The sequence below is a fragment of the Mercenaria mercenaria genome, chromosome 10 (assembly GCF_021730395.1).
Source record: "Mercenaria mercenaria strain notata chromosome 10, MADL_Memer_1, whole genome shotgun sequence".
Taxonomy (NCBI): Eukaryota; Metazoa; Mollusca; class Bivalvia; order Venerida; family Veneridae; genus Mercenaria; species Mercenaria mercenaria.
The window spans coordinates 17,556,125-17,581,696 of NC_069370.1; the positions used below are offsets into that span (position 1 = coordinate 17,556,125).

The 25,572-nt window shown below is 35.8% G+C and overlaps 2 protein-coding genes across 2 annotated transcripts in view; one reads left to right on the forward strand and one right to left on the reverse strand.

Moving 5' to 3' along the window:
• LOC123559757 (TBC1 domain family member 23-like) overlaps positions 1–11,164 on the forward strand; it is a 36,836-nt gene extending 25,672 nt beyond the window's left edge. The window contains exons 7-15 of the mRNA XM_045351829.2: positions 2,190–2,293; positions 3,300–3,434; positions 4,064–4,159; positions 6,573–6,648; positions 7,378–7,515; positions 7,943–8,082; positions 8,391–8,586; positions 9,088–9,226; positions 9,745–11,164. Of these exons, the coding sequence (XP_045207764.1) occupies positions 2,190–2,293; positions 3,300–3,434; positions 4,064–4,159; positions 6,573–6,648; positions 7,378–7,515; positions 7,943–8,082; positions 8,391–8,586; positions 9,088–9,226; positions 9,745–10,021 (1,301 nt within the window). The 3' untranslated portion in view covers positions 10,022–11,164. The remainder of the gene's footprint in view (positions 1–2,189; positions 2,294–3,299; positions 3,435–4,063; positions 4,160–6,572; positions 6,649–7,377; positions 7,516–7,942; positions 8,083–8,390; positions 8,587–9,087; positions 9,227–9,744) is intronic.
• Positions 11,165–17,476: 6,312 nt separating this feature from the next.
• LOC123560926 (uncharacterized) overlaps positions 17,477–25,572 on the reverse strand; it is a 70,359-nt gene continuing 62,263 nt past the window's right edge. The window contains exon 33 of the mRNA XM_053552355.1: positions 17,477–24,638. Within this exon, the coding sequence (XP_053408330.1) occupies positions 24,533–24,638 (106 nt within the window). The 3' untranslated portion in view covers positions 17,477–24,532. The remainder of the gene's footprint in view (positions 24,639–25,572) is intronic.

Consider the following 25,572-nt stretch of genomic DNA (forward strand, 5'->3'; position numbering starts at 1 on the left):
CAACTTGTCATTGCGTATCCTAAAAGTAGGACACCCTCCCTCGGTGGCTGGATCCTTAATGAAAGCCCCCCCTACATAGGGTATGAATGCAGAAGAGATTTCCTGCAGCTTTTGCTTTGGGAAAGCACATGCAACTGTACGCAGTGTCATCGCTACGTAATACATGTTCAGGGCCTCCCCCACCGTTGTTTTCCCCCTTCATTTCAGTGTAATGAAATTCAATCATTATATAGCATATATATAATAAAGCAGATTTCAACTGAGTTCAATATTTGCATACCATACTAAAGAAAAATATACATATATAATAAATCAGTTAAATAATTTATAACAAATATATCAAAGGAAACAAGTACTCATTTTAATATGCAATCTGAATAAGTCACAAAAACAAGAAACCTTTTTCATATACAGACGAGGACAATTGTAACAAGGAAAATCTTTTAAAAAGCACTTCTCTACATAAAAGACTCTTATCACACCCTTATTCATGTGATACGCAGACCGTATTCAGCTCTTTCTTTAATTTGATATATGTTGGTATTTGAACAGGTTTTTATCATATTTATTAAACTTACTTATCATTTTGAGATATATCAATATTCTTGCTAAATATACTGAGCCAAAGTTAGCTTTAAAACTGTGAACAGCGTCGTTTAGGATAAACGCTTTGTCTACATTTCACTCAACGTAGCACAATCAACAGAGTGAAAGAAATTGACACTCTCGTCCAATCAGGCAGTGTTGCATAAATCTTCCATTTTGATAAATTATCTATAATGCGTTATCAAGTAGTTTGATTTGCAAACTGAAGTCACGTGGCATAGGTAACGAAAACGAATTTAGACGGCGTCGCCGAAAAACTTTTGTATGCCATAGTGACTGTATTTTTCAATTGATTTTTATGAAATTTGGTCAGGATGTTTGCCTTGATGAAATCTAGGTCAAGTTTGAATATGAGTCATCTTGGGTCAAAAACTAGGTCACTAGGTCAGATCAAAGAAAAAACTTGTGTATGTGATAGAGGCTGTATTTTTCAATTGATCTTCATGAATTTTGGTCAGAATGATTTCCTTTATGAAATCTAAGTCAAATTTGAAAATGGGTCATCTAGGGTCAAAAACTAAGTCACTAGTTCAAATTAAAGGAAAACCTTGTGTATGCAATAGAGAGTGTATTTTTCAATTATCTTCATTAAATTTGGTCAGAATTATATCCTTGATAAAATCTAGGTCGAGTTTGAACATGGGTCATCTAGGGTCAAAAACTAGGTCACTAGGTCAAATTAAAGACAAATCTTGTGTATGCGATAGATACTGTATTTTTCAATTGATTTTTATGAAATTTGGTCAGGATGATTGCCTTAATGAAATAGTAGGTAGAGTTTGAATATGGGTCATCTGAGGTCAAAAACTAGGTCACTTGGTCAAATCAAAGAAAAAATTTGTGTATGTGATAGAGGCTGTACTTTTCAATTGATCTTCATTACTGCCTTGATAAAATCTAGGTCACTAGGTCATATCTAAGAAAATGCTTGTTTAATCTCAAGAGACCAATTTTTTGGTCCAATCTTAATGAAAATTGGTCAGAATATTTGTTTCCATGAAATCACTAGGTCAAACATGTTTTACAGTTATGGTGTGTTTCTTAGGTGAGCGACCTAGGGCCATCTTGGCCCTCTTGTAATTACAATCCATTAATTTTTTGTTGAATTATAACCCATTTTAACTTACAAATTCAGAAAAATAATGTCTTTATAACTTGCCTGCCAACAGTTAAAACTTTGGTTTAAACAATATTTATTTACTTTCTAAATATGCATTTACTTTGTTCAGTTATGACAGCTGGCTCAAGATTGAGGGTAAGATACAAGGTTCTACCAAAACCTTTTTCCTTTGGTCCTCAGGCAGACAGTTTTGACTACTGACTGGCAAGCCATTTGATAAGGTTATACTGTATGTCCTTAATACAAAATCGTTCATCATTTAGTAATACTTGAAATTTTTCTCAGTTTCTCTCTTACTCAGTTTACAGCATACAGTGTAGAGCTTTACACACTATTTGGCTGTAGAGAAATGAAAATATTTCTGTTATATTTATGGCATTTTGCTACAAATTTGAATGCAACTTCCTTAAAAGCTTGTGAAATATTTATGTATACATTGTATACCGGTATATACGTATTTCAGATTTAATAGCATCATTTCCGAGCGCTCTAGAGGCCGAGGATATCGAAGATTTCTGTTCATTAGCACAGTACTATGGTTCCAAAACACCACAGTCATTCAGACGGGTAAGTCACAATTATTTATATAAGCACACACAGGGCGGCTGGACACGTTAGATAATGACAGTTCAGGAATCACACTATAATTGGAATTTCTGATATTAAAAAAGTGCCATTTCAGACAAAAGCAAATTAGAAGTGATGAATGTCCTAATTTGCTGAGAAAGTGTGAACTCAAAAGACTGTGTTGTTTTCTAGTACAGTTAATCTTTTCATTTAAAATTGTGATTTCATCCAAGTATTGTATGTATATTTTATTTTATTATATACCTATATAAATTCTTTAAACAATCGGCTTGTATTTCACAATTAAATATGAACAGGCAGAAAAAAATCCGTATTGTACCTTTTAAATTCCGTATTTTACCTTTCATATTGTGTGCTGCCGGACTACTTTCATTAATATGCATGACCTGACACAGTTCTATAAATAGCGCACATAAAAACTTCATTAAGTTCCATTTAAATATCGATAAACATTGAAGATTTCGTTCAATAACAAAACAACAAACAAAAAGGTAGAGGTATATAATAAAAGGGTCATTATAACAATAGCTACATCTAGGATTTTGTATTCGGCTCACGTGGATTTCGCAAGGTCGGATCACACTCGGCGCTGTCAAAAATCCACTCGAGCCAAATACAGCACCCCAGATCGAATAACTGTTATAATAAGCCTATTATATAAAAGAAACCAGAGATATTTTCAGTTTGAGGAAAATGTCATTAAAATTCCCTACTTCTAGAGAGTAGATCATGTTCCAGGCAGTCTGCTTCGGTTGTGTTCCGGCTAGTGGTTCATGTTCCAGGCAGTGGGCCATGTTCCAGGCAATGGGCCATGTTCCAGGCTGTGGGTCATTATTGAGGTATTGGGTCATGTTCAAGACAATGAGTCATGTTCCAGGGTGTTGGTAATGTTCCAGGTAGTGGGTCGTGTTCCAGACAATGCATATTGCTTTCTATGAAGGGAGAAGAAAACAACTTGCATCTACATTGTGCAATTTTATTACAGGACTATGAGCGTCCATTGTTTGGTACAAGTCTAGGTCAGATGAAATCCTCGGAGGAAACAGATCAGCAATTGTCTCAGATGTTGTGTCTACCTGTCGGTGTAGGAGAACTTCTACAAGCAAATAGTCCTGCTGGGGTACGCATATTCCTCTATTGATAAACGCAAGATCTGTTGCAGACCTACCAAAATCCTTCAGTTATAATACAAAGTAATTGAATAGGGCTGTGCACTGGAATACATGTATTCAGAATTATGAAACCGGCTTATTTTATTTTGGCATTTTCTTGATACTGTCTTATTTGATCAGGACTGAAGCTAAGGTGGGCTTTACATAGCTATTACCTGAGCAGTTTAGGGTGACTTTTACCATATGTTAAATACATGTAAGTAAATGAGCTGAGAGAAATTTCTCTACAGACTTAAAGTTGCTGTAGGTTTACAATTGTAATGTTCCTCTGCTTAGAAATATTGTTCCTTTTCATCTAAGACCACTGTTTAAACATATCAGATGCACATCTTCACTAAAATATTTGTATTTTTAAATGAACTTCCAGGTTTTTAGTGGTGATACACATATATCATGTACTTATCTATACATGTGTTATGTATGTATTATTTTAAACCAGATACACAGTACTGGTTATACATACAAACATGTTGATTTTATGTTTACGCTGACCCTATGAAGTAATTGGTCACATTTTCAAGTATGAGCTTGGGTCCAATATATCTTAAAGTGTAACTTACTGTATGTTATTTTTCAGGGAGATGGAGTAAGATATTTTGTAGTAGATTGTCGACCGGCAGAGCAATACAACAGTGGACATCTTCCAACAGCCATGCATTTAGATGCTAATCTGGTATGTAAATCTGCTAGATATCATATCGTATTTAAGGAAGCTCAAAGCTTCAATGCAACAGAAGACAATGCAGTGTGGTGGGAGACATATTGATTTACTCCTGTCTGTGTGTGTGTGTCCATCTGTCACAAATGTGTCCGTCTGTCACAAATTTTGTCTGCGCTCTAAGTCGAACATTTCTCATATGATCTTCACCAAACTTGAACAAAATGTGTTTGCCAATAAGTCCTCGGCCATGTTCGATAACTAGCCAAATCGGCCCAGGCACTTTGGAATTATGGCCAGTTAAGGGGATGCATACTTTGAAATTAGAAAAAAGTGGGTGGGGTATGATAAAATTTACCTGCAAAAAAGTACAAGATTTTGGTACATGAAATGGATAGTTTCAACTGTTATAAGTACACAAAGGATTGCTCACTAAAACAAAAATGAGAAATCTGATACAAGAAAGTAATTGTTGAATTACATAAGACTTATTGTGTACATTCAAAGTCAACAGTTAATACTTTTTTGTGCGAAAATAATAGTGCTTCACCTTGTCGAAACATTTATCAATCTCCTACAGATTCTAATTTAAAGAAAGAATGTGAAATAAGTTCTCTGTCTTGCTTTTCATTTCGCATATGTAAGCTAAAACACATTATTTAGTTTGTTTACAAAGTAGTGCATAAGAAAAGATACGGTGGTCAAGGAATGTCACATTCCAAAACTTAAAGAGTATATTCCCCTTAATACATTAAACATTTATCGTTACAGAAGTCTAGTGGCTTACAATAAGGGCCTAGAAATGTTGCCATTATTAATTTTTAACTTGGTATTCATTAACTACAATGCACTTAAATATCAAAACACATTCAACAAACTTTTGAAAATGTATTGTTTTGAAAATGCCTAAAATAAGGTATGGAATTTGGTTGAGAGGTCCAATCAATGTGTATATGTGCAAAAGTAACATTCTTATCTTGTTCACAAAACTTAATAATTACATAGCAGGAATGTCAATGATCAAAACTTGACGAATATACAGTTATCCTCACTTTAATGTCATTTATAATTCGTCCTTGAATTCTCCACCATACTTTTCATAACTCTGTTTGCACGAGTTGCACGAGAATGCTGTCATTCATGTAAAAAAACGGGGTCAAATAAGTTGTAAATGTAATATCATGTAAACGTAATTAATGGATTATGCAGTTCAAGATAAACTATATCTCATAACGTAACGAACATGTATAATGTTGTAACAACAACTATACTTACATTGATTTAAGTAGCAATCGGTTTATAAGTGACTTTATTGATTCATTTTGTGTTTTGTTATTGTTGTCAAAAAGTATAACGGAAGTGCCTCACAATTGAAGCGGAAATCAGTTTGATGCGCAAAGTAGTCCACTGTAAGTAATATTTTTTGATAAATGTCCACACAAATTAATAATGTTCTAATATTAAAGACGAATATCTGAATAGAATTCATTATTTGATAAGAAATTATAATCAGCGACATGTTTTTTTTTAAAAATCGTACACGTGCTAACACCTAAGTTGTCTCCCGTTGTTTATTAGAGTTACCTTTCGTCCGGCGCAATAATACATTTGCAGTGAATCGCTGAGAAGTCGTGGGAAAATTAAAAACTATGTAAATAAACTAAAATTAGCCACCTTTTCAAGAAGAATTTCAAGTGATAGACATTATGCATTTAACCCGCCCGACCTGTGTAGCATCTTAGATATCTGTTATAAGGTATTCATTGTGAAGAATGTCATGTTATGTCCTTGCAATGCTAATCCCACTCTGATTTTTTTGTTTACATTTTTTATCAATGAGAAATATGGCGTCCATCCCGAGCTGAAATGACGTGGCGTTAAAATTTTACATGTTTAAGCAAACCCGGTGTGTTAGAAAGAAAATTTCATCCCTTCAACATTATTTGGAACACTGTTATTGTAAAAAACCTGTTTTTTCCTTATACAAAAGCTTAATAATTTGTGTTGAATGTACTTTCAAAAAGACTTCTGTTTTCCTATTACATTCATAGTACTGCATCCTTATCCACAAAGTACTGAATATTACAGTTGTCCATCAGTATTGTATCAGTTTAGGAATATGTTTTTTATTTTCCCACCATCGATTTCTTGAATATGCACCCCTTCCGCATTTCTGTATGACCTGTGAATGTAGCAATATTCGTCCCCTTAATTACCGAAAATACTGATGTCAGTGATACAGGTCTTGGTGCATGGTTGACTCAGATACATAGTGGAGCAGAAATGGCAATCTAGATGATTAGGCAGTTGTGGGAGACATGTGCTTTTCTCAAAAGCAGCTCTAGTTTTGCCAAAATTTAATTGTTCTTATAGACAGTGTAAAGAGTAGCACTTACATTCTGTAGTAACGTGTAATTGTTTGTTTCAGATGTTACAAAATCCAGAAGAGTTTAACACTGCTGTACAAGGACTGTTCTCAGCTCAGCAACAAGCCATACTGGCAGGTAAGTACAGTTACTAGTTTCTGTACCGTAATGCCTGAATGAACACTGAATGCTGAATGTCTACATAGATAGAAGCCTTTGTGACAGGCATAGCACAATACCCAATGTTAACATTGGTATTATGAAGCTTTGTTGCCAACTGGTTAAGGTCGCTTGCCTCTCATTGCTATGGGTTTGAAACCTCGCAAGAATCTCCAAATGAGCCGCACCATGAGAAAACCAACTTAGTGCATTTGCGACCAGCATAGATCCGGACCAGCCTGCACATCCGTGCAATCTGGTCAGGATCCATGCTGTTCGCTAACTGTTTCTCTAATTGCAATAGGCTTTGAAAGCGAACAGCATGGATCAGATACGCAACAATAGCATTCTTCTTTGTATTACCTGAAAGAGAGAGAGCAGATTTATTTGGATTTATTACTCCATTTAGTCCCAAATTCCAAAAATTAAAAAAAAAAGCTTAATTTGCTTGGATTCTGCATTTTAAGTCCAATATTTACTTGCCTTGAATATTTACTTAGACTGTCCTGACAAATTCAAATTTATCAGACAGTAACTTATATTCTTTATATAATGCCTGATAGTTCTCTGTGTCTCCATCCACATTCATTTCATAAGCTCTCATTAAGTATGGAGGGAATATGCATGTGTCAGTTATATCTTGAAATAAGGTGGCTAAACAAAATTACTTCTATTTCTCATTAAAACAAACCTTATATATATTGGCAGGATCGGCAGCTGGTGGGGAACACCTGTGTTTTGTGGGTAGTGGGCGTGATGAGGAGGACCAGTATGTGAACATGGTGGTGGCAAACTTCCTGCAGAAACATCAGCAGTACATCAGTGTGGCTAGAGGGGGATACGCTGGTCAGTAATACTAGTGTGTTATATGTAACAAAACAGTAAAATTATTTGTTATGTAATGTCATATTTATGCAAAATTTTGACTTTAGAATGCCAAATTTTCTTTTAACTATATTATTGCTTAATTAGTTGTCATGAGACTAGGCATGAATCAGACTTTTACAACTACAGACAGCTAAGCCAAATTTCAGCTTGATAATCTATAATCAGAGTTACAGTAAATTGAGTATTTAGTGTTTCTAGGTTTAAGTCTAAAATCTAGTCTTGAAAACTTGATGATTACAGACCCTGATATTACTATTTTCTTTAGTCATCATCATGTATACACTGTTTATGCTTTAAACCTTTACTGAATGGGGTAAAATTAGTATTATAAGAGCTTGCATACTTTTTATACCTTTTTTTTTTAAACAATGTAACATATCTTCAGCATTACATCATCTGCTGAATGGTCAGTTAAATGACGGTATTGTAGACCACAATCCCAAGTCCTGTATTGTATGTGTACCTGAACTGGGTAATATCAGTGATGCTGAGAGTGGCGATGACTTTAAACCCAGCAGTGGAAAGGTAGGTACTTAGAAGGACTTTGTATTCATTGTCTTTGAAAGAGGACTGATGGCATGGATTGAGTCAAGATCTGTTAAATATAACTTACTAGTTAAAATTGCAGCGTACTCAACTTTTTTTGAAGTTTTACAAATGATGTAGACAATAAATCTGTTTGAGAAAAGGTTAACCAAAATGCGATCAGATATAGATAAAATCTTAATTAGGGCCAAATTTTGATTATCATAAATACCAGAAGTAAAAACTTTCACATTGGAAATGTTCTCACATTGTGTAAAGAGTATTTCAAAAGAAAGTTATTATTGTAGGGTGATACTGGAGATTCTATATTTGGAAGACTGTCAAACGTTGTGAAGAGTAAATCTACAGAAATGAAGGAAAAGTTATCCAACTACATCAAGAATGACCAGGTAGGAGAAGAACGTCACATCAGTAATACAGACAGGGTCGGGAAAAGATACCGCAATATGGCATCTGTGTTCACCATAGGAGATGAGGAGGAAGGTATAATATTTATGTATCTTCAGTACAATGGTTAGGAGGTGGGGAATTAACGATATGCTTCTAAATAATTGATTTATGAAATGTTGTCATGCAGTATTCAGAGGTGTTAAGTTACAAGATTAAAAATGAATTTTCATTATAAGCCAGCCCACATAAGTTGTCAGATTATGGTTAACAGCTATTGTTTCATTCAAGTTTCTGAAATGGAATGGTATTTTCTATGTTTGACTGTCAATAATTTAATGTTCTGAATGGTACAATATCAGGCTGGTTAGTTATCACTGTAACAGATCTGTGGAAATGTCGAGAGAATTCATAATATTAACAATCCTTTAAAAGAAATAAAGTGGCTGATTGAGCTCTAGTAGTTTAGCTCCAAAACAAACAGAATATTCACATGGCGGCCTGTTATTATTGAACTTTCAACTATAGTATATTTCTAGATACTTGGTTGTAATTTAGTAGCCTGCTCAATGACTTTGTAAATATTCCCCTCTATAGGTGAGGATGGAGAATTCCTTGACCAGTCAGACGATGAGAGACGAGAGATGGTCAGTCTGGAAACATGGTTGAAGAAACCAGATATTGTCTACTCTTGCCAGTGTCGAGAACTCGATAATAATGGCTTTCTTCACCCCAGGTATATCACAGTATGAAAAAAATGTGCAGCCTGGCCAGGACTCTAGTCCAGGTCCTAGGAATACTGTTCTGATGCTCTGTCGACAGAGCTGCTGGGCTGGTTACACATTTTGTGTTCATTTGTATTTATATGAGGTTCTATTTATTGACAAATTTACAGTGGAATATAGAATAAAGTGAACATAGTCTGGGAGAATATCAGTTTTGATCACACATTTTGTACTACTGGTAATTGTCAAAGGTGAAAAAAAATGCAGAGACCGTAAACTAAACTTACTTTATCTCTGTGTCACTTCAATTGATATTTTCTCCCAAAATTTTGACAAAAAGAGTATATTGATGAAAGATTTCATTTAATAAAAATTGCATGCTAATACTCTTCCATCTTAGATCTATTTGTGATGGGTTAAGTGTAAAGCTATTCAACTTTTATTTATTACATTTTAATTTAAATTACTGATCTTTTTTTGTTTTGTTTCAGTAGATTTATTGATAACTTCTATACTTGGTCTGTTTCAGTTTTATTCTTGTCACAGACTCCCATTTATATATTTTACGTGAAATACCGAAGAAGAAAGGAATGGCTTACATACAGAGCCGGCGTGCACTGGGAACAATAGTTAAAATTACGTCTAAGAAGCGTCATCCGGACTTGATTACATTTTCCTATGGTTCTAATGAAGACACTGGAATAAAAATTACTAACCGGGACCGCTGTGTTATTCCTACAGCTGGGGAAGCTACCAAGATTGTGAAACAACAAATAATGAAAGTGTTGGATGCTTTGGAAAGCTGATGATGTTTTGTACAAGTTGTTTTGTTGTTGTTTGGTGTGCATGAAAGTGTGATACAATGAAAATTATGCTGTTTTGATAATTACACCGCTTTTACTTTTAATATGTACCTTTTAGCCAAAAAGTCAGGAACAATTTTTTTTCTTATGTCGTAAATTTCTTTTACATGGAAAAACTAAGTTGTGTGTCCGTAGGAGACTCGTGCCATAATTTACTGTGGCTGTATGGTCATATGTTACTTGCAGACAATGCAAGACAGGGAAACTTTCATGTTAGATTTGGGATATAAGTCTGGGGGGGAAAGGGTGTGGTTTAAGGATACTACAAAACATCTTCAAGAAAGACGGGATGGAAGAAAAAAAACTGAAGGAGTAAAAAAAAGTAAAGAGGTAGGGGATAGGATGGTAATTTCCAAATTAACCTAGGTGCTTTTTAACATTTGTGTAAAGTTTAATGACTTCAGGTCAAATGCCTTAAGATATATGCGACACAAATATTTAGGCTTGTCACACAAAATTTTGACCGAGTTAGGGCCCATATCACTGGTCTGGCTAAGTGAAATTCAAAACAAACTCCTAAGACGCACAACTTCACAGTAATTATCTGGTGATGTAGTCAGTATATAGTGAAATACCACTCAATCAAGGATTGACGGCTTCCTCAGCCATTTTCCTTATATGTTCTGTACATTCTTTGATTCCTGGATAACTAGTATTTTGCTCATCCACTTAAGAGCTTGCGTGGTCAGTGTTTTACAGTGCGTAATTTAACACAGATTGTTACGAATTTTCTGTACAGTGGATGTAAAAATAGCTTGAAGTAAAATAGAAAGGTGAGCTTCTTCCAGATTTATGAAATTTTATTTGAGGGTATAATTACATTTATATTTTGTTGGTGAAATGTACATATTATTGCTAGCGTAAACATTGGGGCTTTATTTTATCAACATCCATCTTGCCACTTTTCAGATTATTTATCCATTTTGACCACCATGACATTGTGAAGATGTGAAATGTATAAACATTACTGTGTGAAGTTAAAGCCAGAGTAGTTAGAAGTCTTGAGCAGAAAGTCAGTATGCATTGTATATGTGTATTATAATGTAAAGTTGTACATTATTGAAGTAAATACTAATTTATTCTATATATTTATGTATACATTATCTCTGTTACAGCTATTTTAAGTATGACACTCCTTCATTCTGATTTTGTAATAATTTAGTACTTTTCAACTTAGGATTCATCCACCTGCCAGTAAATAGCATTTACACAATGTGGAAGTAAAATGCTTTTATATTGCTTATGTTTAACCAGTCATCTGACAGAAGGATGAAAGTAAACTTGTGTAGGATTGTAGTCCAGTTTGAACGTTAATTCCCTTTGCCATGTTATTAAAAGTTATCTGTTTTTTAGCTCACCTGTCACAAAGTGACAAGGTGAGCTTTTGTGATCGCGCGGTGTCCGTCGTCCGTCGTCCGTGCGTCAGTGCGTCCGTGCGTCCGTGCGTCCGTAAACTTTTGCTTGTGACCACTCTAGAGGTCACATTTTTCATGGATCTTTATGAAAGTTGGTCAGAAAAGTTCATCTTGATGATATCTAGGTCAAGTTCGAAACTGGGTCACGTGCCATCAAAACTAGGTCAGTAGGTCTAAAAATAGAAAACCTTGTGACCTCTCTAGAGGCCATATATTTCACAAGATCTTCATGAAAATTGGTCAGAATGTTCACCTTGATGATATCTAGGTCAAGTTCGAAAATGGGTCACGTGGGGTCAAAAACTAGGTCAGTAGGTCTAAAAATAGAAAAACCTTGTGACCTCTCTAGAGGCCATATTTTTCATGAGATCTTCATGAGTGTTGGTCAGAATGTTTATCTTGATGATATCTAGGTCAAGTTCGAAACTGGGTCACGTAGGTTAAAAACTAGGTCATTAGGTCTAAAAATAGAAAAACCTTGTGACCTCTTAGAGGCCATATTTCTCAATGCATCTTCATGAAAATTGGTCAGAATGTTCACTTGATGATATCTAGGTCAGTTCGAAATGGTCATGTGGGGTTAAAAACTAGGTCAGTAGATCTAAAAATAGAAAAACCCTTGTGACCTCTCTAGAGGCCATATTTTTTATGAGATCTTCATGAATATTGTCAGAATGTTCACCTTGATGATCTAGGTCAAGTTCGAAACTGGGTCATGTGGGGTCAAAAACTAGGTCAGTAGATCTAAAAATAGAAAAACCTTGTGACCTCTCTAGTGGCCATATTTCTCAATGGATCTTCATGAAAATTGTCAGAATGTTCACCTTGATGATATCTAGGTCGAGTTCGAAACTGGGTCATGTGCGGTCAAAAACTAGGTCAGTAGGTCTAAAAATAGGAAAACCTTGTGACCTCTCTAGAGGCGATATTTTTCAATGGATCTTCACGAAAATAGGTCAGAATGTTTACCTTGAAGATATCTAGGTCAAGTTCGAAACTGGGTCACGTGGGGTTAAAAACTAGGTCAGTAGATCTAAAAATAGAAAAACCTTGTGACCTCTCTAGAGGCCATATTTTTCATGAGATCTTCATGAATATTGGTCAGAATGTTCATCTTGATGATATCTAAGTCAGATTCAAAACTGGGTCACGTGGGGTCAAAAAACTAGGTCAGTAGGTCTAAAAATAGAAAAAACTTTGTGACCTCTCTAGAGGCCATATTTCTCAATGGATCTTCATGAAAATTGGCGAGAATGTTCAGCTTGATGATATCTAGGTCAGGTTCATAACTGGGTCATGTGCGGTCAAAAACTAGGGCAGTAGGTCGAAAAATATAAAAACTTTGTGACCTCTCTAGAGGCCATATTTTTCACGAGATCTTCATGAAAATTGGTGAGAGTGTTCACCTTGATGATATCTAGGACAAGTTTAAAAGTGGGTCACGTGCCTTCAAAAACTAGGTCATTAGGTCAAATAATAGAAAAACCTTGTGACCTCTCTAGAGGCCATGTTTTTCAATGGATCTTTATGAAAATTGGTCAGAATTTTTTATCTTGATGATATCTAGGTCACATGTGCTCAAAAACTAGGTCACTATGTCAAATAATAGAAATAACGATGTCATACTCAGTTGAACACTGGGTCATGTGGAGATAGGTGAGCGATTCAGGACCATCATGGTCCTCTTGTATTACATTAATTAAGAGGGTTGATCAGAAGGATATCTGCTTACAATTTCTTTATATAGAGTTCCCACCTTAATTTTGATATTTTAAGATTGGTACAACATGTATTAATTATATAGTTGTTGATATTTCCTCATAGAATTTTTTAGCCAGTCCTCTACGTTTTTAACAGTAAAATTAGCACCTTATACTTTGTATTTCCAGACTTATGTATATTTCTAGCATAAGTCATACAGAAATTACTATGTCACAGACAAAATAAATATTGAACTTTGTAACTGGGACCAGACCAGAAAGAAAATGAAAATGCACAGGTTATACCGTAGCCCTAGGTATACTTTGTAACAAACTGCCAGTTTCAAGAATGCATTAATTTTCAAACCTAAAACACACAGTTCAATAACTGGGTACTAAGCACATTGAACAATTGGTAGTTTACCTTGCATCTAGCGGGAGTCCCATTTTCTCACTGTTTCATTTCGCAGAGACACTTCTCCGTTTTTTAGCTCACCTGTCACAAAGTGACAAGGTGAGCTTTTGTGATCGCGCGGTGTCCGTCGTCCGTCCGTGCGTCCGTAAACTTTTGCTTGTGACCACTCTAGAGGTCACATTTTTCATGGGATCTTTATGAAAGTTGGTCAGAATGTTCATCTTGATGATATCTAGGTCAAGTTCGAAACTAGGTCATGTGCCATCAAAAACTAGGTCAGTAGGTCTAAAAATAGAAAAACCTTGTGACCTCTCTAGAGGCCATATATTTCACAAGATCTTCATGAAAATTGGTCAGAATGTTCACCTTGATGATATCTAGGTCAAGTTCGAAACTGGGTCACGTGGGGTCAAAAACTAGGTCAGTAGGTCTAAAAATAGAAAAACCTTGTGACCTCTCTAGAGGCCATATTTTTCACGAGATCTTCATGAATATTGGTCAGAATGTTTACCTTGATGATATCTAGGTCAAGTTCGAAACTGGGTCACGTGGGGTCAAAAACTAGGTCATTAGGTCTAAAAATAGAAAAACCTTGTGACCTCTCTAGAGGCCATATTTCTCAATGGATCTTCATGAAAATTGGTCAGAATGTTCATCTTGGTGATATCTAGGTCAAGTTCGAAACTGGGTCACGTGGGGTTTAAAACTAGGTCAGTAGATCTAAAAATAGAAAAACCTTGTGACCTCTCTAGAGGCCATATTTTTCATGAGATCTTCATGAATATTGGTCAGAATGTTCACCTTGATGATATCTAGGTCAAGTTCGAAACTGGGTCATGTGGGGTCAAAAACTAGGTCAGTAGATCTAAAAATAGAAAAACCTTGTGACCTCTCTAGAGGCCATATTTCTCAATGGATCTTCATGAAAATTGGTCAGAATGTTCACCTTGATGATATCTAGGTCAAGTTCGAAACTGGGTCACGTGGGGTCAAAAACTAGGTCATTAGGTCTAAAAATAGAAAAACCTTGTGACCTCTCTAGAGGCCATATTTCTCAATGGATCTCTTCATGAAAATTGGTCAGAATGTTCATCTTGATGATATCTAGGTCAAGTTCGAAACTGGGTCACGTGGGGTTTAAAACTAGGTCAGTAGATCTAAAAATAGAAAAACCTTGTGACCTCTCTAGAGGCCATATTTTTCATGAGATCTTCATGAATATTGGTCAGAATGTTCACCTTGATGATATCTAGGTCAAGTTCGAAACTGGGTCATGTGGGGTCAAAAACTAGGTCAGTAGATCTAAAAATAGAAAAACCTTGTGACCTCTCTAGAGGCCATATTTCTCAATGGATCTTCATGAAAATTGGTCAGAATGTTCACCTTGATGATATCTAGGTCAAGTTCGAAACTGGGTCACGTGCGGTCAAAAACTAGGTCAGTAGGTCTAAAAATAGGAAAACCTTGTGACCTCTCTAGAGGCGATATTTTTCAATGGATCTTCATGAAAATTGGTCAGAATGTTTACCTTGAAGATATCTAGGTCAAGTTCGTAACTGGGTTACGTGGGGTTAAAAACTAGGTCAGTAGATCTAAAAATAGAAAAACCTTGTGACCTCTCTAGAGGCCATATTTTTCATGAGATCTTCATGAATATTGGTCAGAATGTTCATCTTGATGATATCTAGGTCAAGTTCGAAACTGGGTCACGTGCGGTCAAAAACTAGGTCAGTAGGTCGAAAAATAGAATAACCTTGTGACCTCTCTAGAGGCCATATTTTTCAAAAGATCTTCATGAAAATTGGTGAGAATGTTCACCTTGATGATATCTAGGTCAAGTTTAAAAGTGGGTCACGTGCCTTCAAAAACTAGGTCATTAGGTCAAATAATAGAAAAACCTTGTGACCTCTCTAGAGGCCATATTTTTCAATGGATCTTCATGAAAATTGGTCAGAATTTTTTATCTTGATGATATCTAGGTCACATGTGCTCAAAAACTAGGTCACTATGTCAAATAATAGAAATAACGACGTCATACTCAGTTGAACACTGGGTCATGTGGGGATAGGTGAGCGATTCAGGACCATCATGGTCCTCTTGTTTCCCAAAGTGTTGTAGAAAAGAACATTTTCTGCTGGAAACCATGGTTCAACATTTTCTTCCTTGTCTGGTGCCTATGGTTTGAAAGACTGATTCTGGCAAGGTTATCATTTTAATGAATTGGAATTTATTATCTGAATCTGCTGTTCGTTTTCCTATTATTAGAATTTCATACATACACTGCTGTAGGGCTGTGTTCTACAGCTGGTCACATTGGATATTTGCCCTTATTTTTAGAAATTAGACTAGTGTGCCACTGCAGCTTTCTTAAGGTAGTGGATCAATAATGACACTCCGCAATTTCGGTATTTAAGAAGTAAGTTTCCAAGCATGGTTCATCGTACAATAAGCCGTGTTTTGAGTTCTTATGTGAAACAATTCGTGATATATTGTTTCGCATAAGAACGAAAAACTCTGGTTATTCTACAATAAATCACACTTGGGAACATGTTATTTCGATTCTAACACGACATACTAGTATCAACAGTGTTAGAAAAAATGGTAACTACTTTTTACGACACTGAACTACACTTCTTGCTATGCACCTGGATCATTCAATACATAGAGGATGATGACACTACTTTGCACGCGCATGGGTTATTGCAAAATAACCGTTGATTCATTTTCTCCTATGTGTATATAGGTTATTTGCAGGTCGTGTTAGAATATTACTTATCCTTGTTAACGCAATTCGGCATTCTTCAGATATAAATATAGCTGGACACATGCATCACTTCCTGAAAAAAGAACACAGAGTGCAGATATGTAATTTACTTAACCTTTAGCCTGCTGGCAGCAGGTGATTCTGCCTTTGCGACAAGTGCAGACCAAAATCAGCCTGCACATCCGTGCAATCTGATCATGGTCTGCATTGTTTGCTTTTCAGTCAGTAAATTTTCATTGAACACCCCTTCGAATAAGAAATAGTACTGACCAAATTGAATGATGGACCATTCCATTTTAGGAGTTTAGCAGGGTAAAGGTTAATGTCATTATTAGTCCACTACCTTAATCGTAATGCTTTCCAATTTGAAAATGAACCAGTTTATGAAAAAGTAACACAAGTTTGGGCATCTATGTATCAATTATGCAGTTCTGGTTCAGCCATAATGTTGTTAAATGTTGGAGATTATTTAATTGTGCAGGGTTTCCTGATCAAATAAAGTGCAATATGGCAGTTTTTTGTTGGTTCTTATTACATTGTTGTTCAAGTTCAATGTAATGCCCTCCTGTACGTCTTGGTTTATCTTCTAGTTCGGTCCATAGCTCGTCAAAGGTAAAGTTTCTTGTTTAATGTGGGGAGTTGATAAGTCCCCCACCTGGAAAAATGTGGGGTTTGTAAATTTCCACCTGGAAAAATGGTGGGATTTGAGAAGTCCCCACCTGGAAAGGATGCAACACCTTATTTCAAGCAGAGCCCACGGCAGGTGTCTAGTCACTTCCCCAAGCATACAGTATGCAGATACTGCTGGAAACAGTATGAATACTGGTAAATCACCAAACACTGAACACTAGTCTGGATATCAAGACACAGCCAGGAATCAAACTCTGATGGCTGGCATTGTAGTCCAACATGCTAACTCATGCACCATTGGCATCATGCATGAAAGAATTTAAAATGCAGCATACACATTGGTAACAGGATATATTGATCAAGTCTTGGTCAAGTTAGTTATACCAACTTTGCATGTGAAACCAGACTTACGCTCAAGTAGGTCATGTGCCCCATCAAACGCTACTCCGAGTAAAATTAAACAAGAAAAAGCAGTTCTGCATAAATAAATATTTTATTAATCTAATGAGAATCACACGTGTTAGAGAAGGATGACATACTAATCAAATATTTACAGTGAAATGTACACATATTTAATACACAACGCTACACAGTATTTCATTAATAGAGAAAAATAAATCAACATGCACCCTGCCAAGAAAAAAACTGAACCAACGTTTGCAAAATTTCTATCAGCATGTGTGACAAACTACCCTTGTATCTATTTAACAACAACCATAAAACACAGACCAATTTGTGATAAGTATAATCAGGTTCAAAATGGCCAGTCCAGCAAAGTTAATTGTCTACTGTAAAAATGGTCAGTTATCATTTTTTGTAAGTACTACAAAAATATATGTGCACTTCCTGAACATAAAGTTTACGATCCAAATTTATGTAGACTGTGAATACGTATTCACCCTATGTCCCAATAATATTGCTTACTTCTGAATATGTCTATGACCATTGCTGGAACAGTTATTCTGAATCTCACTATACAATTCTACTAAACAATATCGCTGAAGGATTTCATTAAAGCAAAATGTACACTGGTTACCAAAAACATGTTTTCTATTCTTTAACCAACAACAGACCAAAGATAACCAACAAAATATTTCAATCTCAAATTTTACCCCTTTCAAACATGTACATGAAAAAAAAAAGAAAATGTGCAAGCATGAAGTTTGTACAGACATAACATAAACAACAGTTCAACTGCACCATACTCAGAGCAGTCAATATTTTTTAAATTCTAACAACATATTTCTAACATCTAAATCATAATCTAACAGCTGCCTTTCACATGTTCTATTTCAAATTTATGTAAAATATTTACAGTTTGTACAGCATTATGAGATAATATGGGATATAGATGCACCTCTCACAACTTTCAAGATTTCATTTTCTTATTAACTATTATTTACAACATTTGCATAATAAACACAAAAATAAGGTCACTTTTACATCCAAATGCAGTCTAAATTTTTATGCTCTCGTCCACTGTAGAATAATTTTTATGCTCTCATCCACTGCAGAATAATTCTTTATGCTCTCATCCACTGCTGTCAAATTTTTATGCTTAATAACAAGAGCTGTCCGTAAGACAGCGCACTCGACTTTTCTCAGTGCTTGACTCTGAATTAGAGCTTTGCCAGTAAAAAAAATTCCAAGTTAAAAAGGGACATAATTCTGTCAAAATTAATATCAGAGTTATGGGAATTGTGTCTCCTGGTGTAGACTTTGTTAGAAAATAACTATTTTGAGTTTCAAGTCAAAAGCTTTAATAGTAACAGAGATATCTGACTTTATCAAATTTTGTTTTTTTTAAATTCTAAGTTAAAAAGGGGCATAATTCTGTTACAATAAAATTCAAATCACAGTTATGGGGATTGTTTCTCCTGGTGTAGACTTTGATGGTAAATAAGTAGTTTAAGTTTCAAGTCAATAGCTTTGACAGTAACAGAGATATTTGACTTTATAAAAAACTTTAACCAAAAATTCTAAGTTAAAGAGGGGCATAATTCTGTCAAAATTCAAATCAGAGTTATGGGGATTGTTTCTCCTGGTGTAGACTTTGATAGTAAATATCTATTTTAAGTTTCAAATCAATAGCTTTCATAGTAACAGAGATATTTGACTTTATCAAAAACTTTAACCAACGCCGGGGCGAGTGCAATAGCTCTACATTTTTGAAAAGTCGAGCTAAAAAAAGAACGTGCACCATTTACAGAAAATCTGTAGACACTAATTCTGTTCAACTTAAGACTTTACTTTAACCCTTAGACAGCTGACGACAAGTGATTCTGCCTTTGTGACCAGTGCAGACCAAGATCAGCCTGCACATCTGTGCAGTCTGATCATGATCTGCACTGTTCGCCATTTTGTCACTATCTTTTTTGGTAAGCAACACTTTTAACAATGGTACTATGGACAAGTTCATTGTAGAAATTTAGCCAGGTAAAGTGTAACATCAAAATTTAGAGTTGAGCATGACTGCAGGCAATTTATAACCATTCTGCTACTCAAAACTTCATAAAAAAAAGAACAAATTAATATCTTAACTCACAACCTTATTTAGTCATTGCAATATTAAAATGTACAGCTACACAATGATAATACTAGAGATGCTTTTGAGAAAAGCGCATGTCTCCAACAACTGCCCCTATGAAAAATGTCTAGTTTCTCTAGATGGTTTAGATGATTGGATCCAATTAGATGGTCTGGACGAGAGGATCCAATCAGTAATTCATGGGCCATAATTCAAAAGTGCCTGGGCAGATTTGGCTAGTTATCGAACTTGCCTGAGGTTTTATGGTCAAACACATTTTGTTCAAGTTTGGTGAAGATCGGATGAGAAATGTTCGACTTAGAGAGCCGACTAGAGTAAAAAGGCCGATTATTTCGGTAATTCAAGGGCTGTAACTCTAAAATGATTGGACCGATTTGGCTAGTTATCGAACTTGGCCAAGGTCTCATGGTCAAACACATTTTGTTCATGTTTGGTGAATATCGGATGAGAAATGTTTGACTTAAAGTGCAGACAAGAGTAAAAAGGCTTATTTTTCGGTAATTCAAGGGCCGTAACTCCAAAATGCCTAGACCGATTTTGCTAGTTATCGAACTTGGCCAAGGTCTCATGGTTAAACACATTTTGTTCAAGTTTAGTGAAGATCAGATGAGAAATGTTCAACTTAGAGTGTGGACAAGAGCAAAAAGGCCGATTTTCGGTAATTCAAGGGCAATAACTCCAATATGCCTGGTCCAATTTGGCTAGGTATCGAACTTGGCCAAGGTCTCATGGTCAAACACATTGTGTTCAAGTTTAGTGAAGATCAGATGAGAAATGTTCAACTTAAGAGTGCGGACAAGAGCAAAAAGGCTGATTTTCGGTAATTCAAGGGCCATAACTCCAATATGCCTCGACCAATTTGGCTAGATATCGAACTTGGCCGATGTCTTATGGTCAAACACATTCTGTTTAAGTTTGGTGAAAATCGGATGAGAAATGTTCCACTTAAGAGTGCGGACAAGCTTTGTGACAGACAGACAGACAGAGACACACACACAGACTGGAGTAAATCAATATGTCTCCCACACCACTGTGTGGTGGGAGACATAATAATATAGTTTAAATCTTGCCCCTAATTTCTGGCAAGTTGCTAGTTGTGGACTTTATACACATGCTGAAAGAACTATTTTCTGGAAAAAAAAAGTACTACTTATAGATAATTAAGTGTTTTTGATTACTGCCACACCTCTTTCGAACATTTGTTGTTTTCAAAGAAATTTGTAACCTAACAAGAGCTGTTGGAGGGCAGTAACACTCGACTATTAAAACAGCCTTGCCAACTGAATTACTTTAAAAGTTAAAAAAAAAAGGGCATAATTTTGTAAGAAAGCAGAGCTATGGAACCTGTGCAAATCAATCCATTACTAGTGGTTAAAGAGTGGTTACATGCTAAAACTTAACCAAACTGGGTCGCCGACGCATGGGCGAGTCTAATTATAGCTCTACCTATTGTTCAGTCGAGCTAAAACTAACATGATGTGGAAAAAGAGGATATCTAATTATTACTGCAAAAGAAACATAACTGTGTGTACAGATTTAAAACAGAAAATTTGATAAAATATGAGACAACTAAATAAATAGAGAACACACACTGGTGGTAAATACACAGCACCCACAGTGACCCTTTATAAAGGTACTATCCCTTCTTAATGCTATAAATTCAATGAAAAATGTTGCATTAATAAACATAAATGGATTTGAAAGATATACAGAACACGCTCAACGGAAATAAAATCTTGAATGGTATTTATCACCTTGAAGGTACTATACCAGATAAATGCAATAAATGGAAAATGCCCAAGACCAGTCTCTGTACATGAAACTGACACAAAATATAACATTTACTATACTATCTAAAAATCTGAACATAAAATGCTGTCTTTAACAAGCAAGTTTAACAAAATAATTAAATTTTTTCACTATATTTCCACAATGTCCCAAGTCAATTTTTGGTAAAATTGAGATTTTAATGTCATTAGGTATGATTGTCTCTATAACTCTTGACGATGGTGAATGTGTGGCCTAGTAGAACTAACATAGACTGGCTAAATTTTAGTTCAAAAAGGCTATAAGTAGTTTAAAGTCAATGACACTGAAATCTTTAAACATTGTTTCCAAAAACTATCAAAGAGCTAGTGACAGCATTGTGGAAATAAAGCCACTATATGCAGTGTTTCACTGATAACTTTAACATTTAATTTAGCAATTTTGACTCTTCAGTTCACCTAGGTATGTCTTTATAAGGCATCCCATTTTTTTTTTTTGAACACACAATGCTACTGTAACTGCTTTTTTCAGAACACAATCATGAAGGGAAAGATTCACCTGTTGAGGTAACTTATTTCATAATGAAATTGCCTGTCTGTAAAAAAAAAGAACATTTTGGAGGGCAGTGAACATCAAAACCAAGAATTAACGTTTAGTGAACAGCAAAAGCATGCCTTTACTCCTACTACAATGCTATGCAAATTCTAGGGCAGAAACTTTAACTATGTATGTGTCATACCTAAATTTGACAGCCATGCAACCTCTCATTATTACAAGTTCTACTACAAAAACTTTCTGTAACAATATAAAAGAAACTTAGCATTCTTGAAGCATTCATTTATTTTTACAACAGCAAATTAAAAATTATTTGGTAAGACATCTTGCCATTTATACATCTCTGAAAGACTGAAAAATATAGTGAACAATTACATGTAAATCATTTAATCAAAAATCCTTTTTCGGATAAAAATGTTACATGAAACAAGCAGCATTTTTATTAATATGTACAAAACATACATCACCATTAGATCAACAACTGCTATACAAAAACACTTGCATATATGTAACAAATTCATAGATATGGTATTTCTACAAAGAATCAATTTGTTTTGTTGGGCTTAACTCACTCTAAAACAGTTTTAGGTCATACCGTGATTTTTTTCTAGCTTTGAAGGTGGAGGAAGAACCACCCATGTGCCCATCAATATCTTAGGCACGGGCAGAGACCTCCGTACAACCACTGATCTGTAAGGTGGCTGGATGACTGCCTTACATGGAAAAATTCAACACCCTAAGTGTAGATTCAAACTGGCAGCAGAGCACGGCAAGCAAACAAAGGACTAAAGTATAGTTTAATCACTCCTTACTGTTTTCTACAAAGAGTAGTTCAAAACAAGGACATTACTTCTAACATTCATTTTCCCCAAGGTAGGGCTCAAATTATACAAGGCAGTCTGAAAGACAGCTAAATCCCCCGCCACTGCTATGGATAGTGGAAGGGTAAACCTTTGATTTTAGCTGTGACCTTGACCTTGAACTGACATGAATTCTGCACAACGTCTTGATGAGGTGATCATTTGACCAAAGTTTCATGAAAATCCTTCAAGGGGTTTAGGAGATACAGAGCTGAAACCTTTGACCTTCAGTTGTGACCTTGACCTTGAGTTGACATGGCTGACTCATGAGTTCTTGATGAGGTGATCATTTGACCCAAGTTTGATGAAAATCCTTCAAGAGGTTTAGGAGATGCAGAGTGGACACCAAATGGAAGGCTCAAACCTTCGACCCTTAGTTGTGACCTTGACCTTGAGCTGGCATGGTTGACTCATAATTTCTGCATATCATTCTGATGAGGTAATCATGTGACCCAAGTTTTATAAAATTCCTTCAAGGGGTTTAGGAGATATAGAGCGGACACGAAATGGAAGGCTCAAACCTTTGACCTTCAGTTGTGACCCTGACCTTGAGCCGACATGACTGACTCATACGTTCTGCACATCGCCTTGATGAGGTGATCATTTGACCCAAGTTTGATGAAAATCCTTCAAGGGGTTTAGGAAATATAGAGCGGACACAAAATGGAAGGCTCAAACCTTTGACCCTAAGTTGTGACCTTGACCTTGAGCCGGCATGACTGACTCATGGGTTCTGCACATCGTCTTGATGAGGTGATCATTTGACCCAAGTTTTATAAAATTCCTTCAAGGGGTTTAAGAGATATAGAGCGGACACAAAAAGGAAGGCTCAAACCTTTGACCTGGAGTTGTGACCTTGACCATGAGCTGGCATGGCTGACTCATGGGTTCTGCACATCGTCTTGATGAGGTGATCATTTGACCCAAGTTTTATAAAATTCCTTCAAGGGGTTTAGGAGATATAGAGCGGACACAAAATGGCAGGCTCAAACCTTTGACCTTGAGTTGCGACCTTGACCTTGAACTGACAAGGCTGACTCATGGGTTCTGCACATCGTCTTGATAAGGTGATCATTTGACCCAAGTTTCATGAAAATCCTTCAAGGGGTTTAGGAGATATGGACCGGACACGATTTTGTTACGGACGGAAGGACGGACGTACTCACGGTATGATACTTAAAGTGACTTTTCTGTGTTAAATTTTAGCCACATAAACCCAAAAATTAGTCACATAAACCCACTTTTGGACACTTTTTAAAGTGACTGTCATATAAACAAAGAGTCCAAACCCTAACCTGCTAGACACTCAAGTACCAATTTGTTAGCCCGGAAGGACGGACGGATGCAGACCATTCCTATAATCCCTCCGCTACGGCGGGGGATTAAAAACTGCTTTTCCATGCTTTACTCTAGCAGTGTCATATTAAGTATGATGTTGACATCAAACAAGTGTGAGGTTTGAAGATGCAACATTTTTTTCCCATCATGCAATTTGGTAACAAAGTGGAGATTCTTCATATTTTCAATAGCATTTTCCTCTAACATCCAAGATAATAAATAAAATTTTTAATGTAAAAACAACTCTATCTGTTTTGTCCTTACTTCCCCTTACATTATAAAAATTTTACTCCCTGCCCTATACTGAATACTAGCAGGAATACTGATCCACTGGTTATTCATTGACAACGCACAATATGGACTGTTTCCGCTGTTGTTATTTCCCCTCGCTCGTCAATCTATGTCAATTAATTTTCCTTTTGGAGTAAAGTCTCTAGGCTGGGTTGCGGATAAATTCACAGTCTAATTCAGGTATCTTCTACAACGTTTAGCTCCACATGTACATGGTATCTTTATTTCTTCAATAGGAAATTTGTAGTCGTACGTTAACTCCTCCCCTCGTAAAATCCTGAAATACATGTACAGTGAAAAACATTTATATACAAAGTTAAGGTTTTCTACCAAGAATCAGTATGTTATGTTGAGGACCTTGTAGCCAGGTAAACAGCATAACATTTTGTATTATTAATTACTTTACAGCTGTCACTTCATAACATGACCAAGCATTTGTTCCTGCACCAAAAGGTAGTTACTGAAAAAAAAAAGTCATGTAACACAATCATGGCAACAAGATACAATTGAACATGCACGCTAGAAGTGGATGGAAGTCCTAACAAGAGCTGTCCGTAAGACAGCCAAGCTCGACTATTCGAAATATTGTCACAGAAGCAGGAAATTATTACCCAAAATGTTAAATATCAAAAGAGTTTTAAGTTCGAAACGGGACATAATTTGACCAAAATGCATATCAGAGTTATGGGACTTGATGCTATCAACTAGTTTAATAACCCCGAAGAAACATGTTAAGTTTCAATTCCATATCTGCATTAGTTTTGGAGATAGTAACTTGCATGTAAAACTTTAACCAGAATTTTCTAAGTCCAAAAGGGGGCATAATTTGCTCAAAATAATTGTTAAGAGTTATGGAACTTGACCCAGTGAGGTTGGTAACTGACCTAGAAAAAGAATAAATAAGTTTCAAAGCTATATGCCTTTTGGTAATAGCTGTATGTACTTGCACGCAAAACTTTAACCAGGATTTTCTAAGTCCAAAAAGGGGCATAATTTGCCCAAAATACATGTCAGAGTTATGGGACTTGATTCTATCAACTAGTTTTATAACCCCGAAGACACATGTGAAGTTTCAATTTAATATCTGCATTAGTTTTGGAGATAGTAATTTGCATGTAAAACTTTAACCAGGATTTTCTAAGTCCAAAAGGGGGCATAATTTGCCCAAAATACATGTCAGAGTTATGGGACTTGACCCAGTGAGGTAGGTA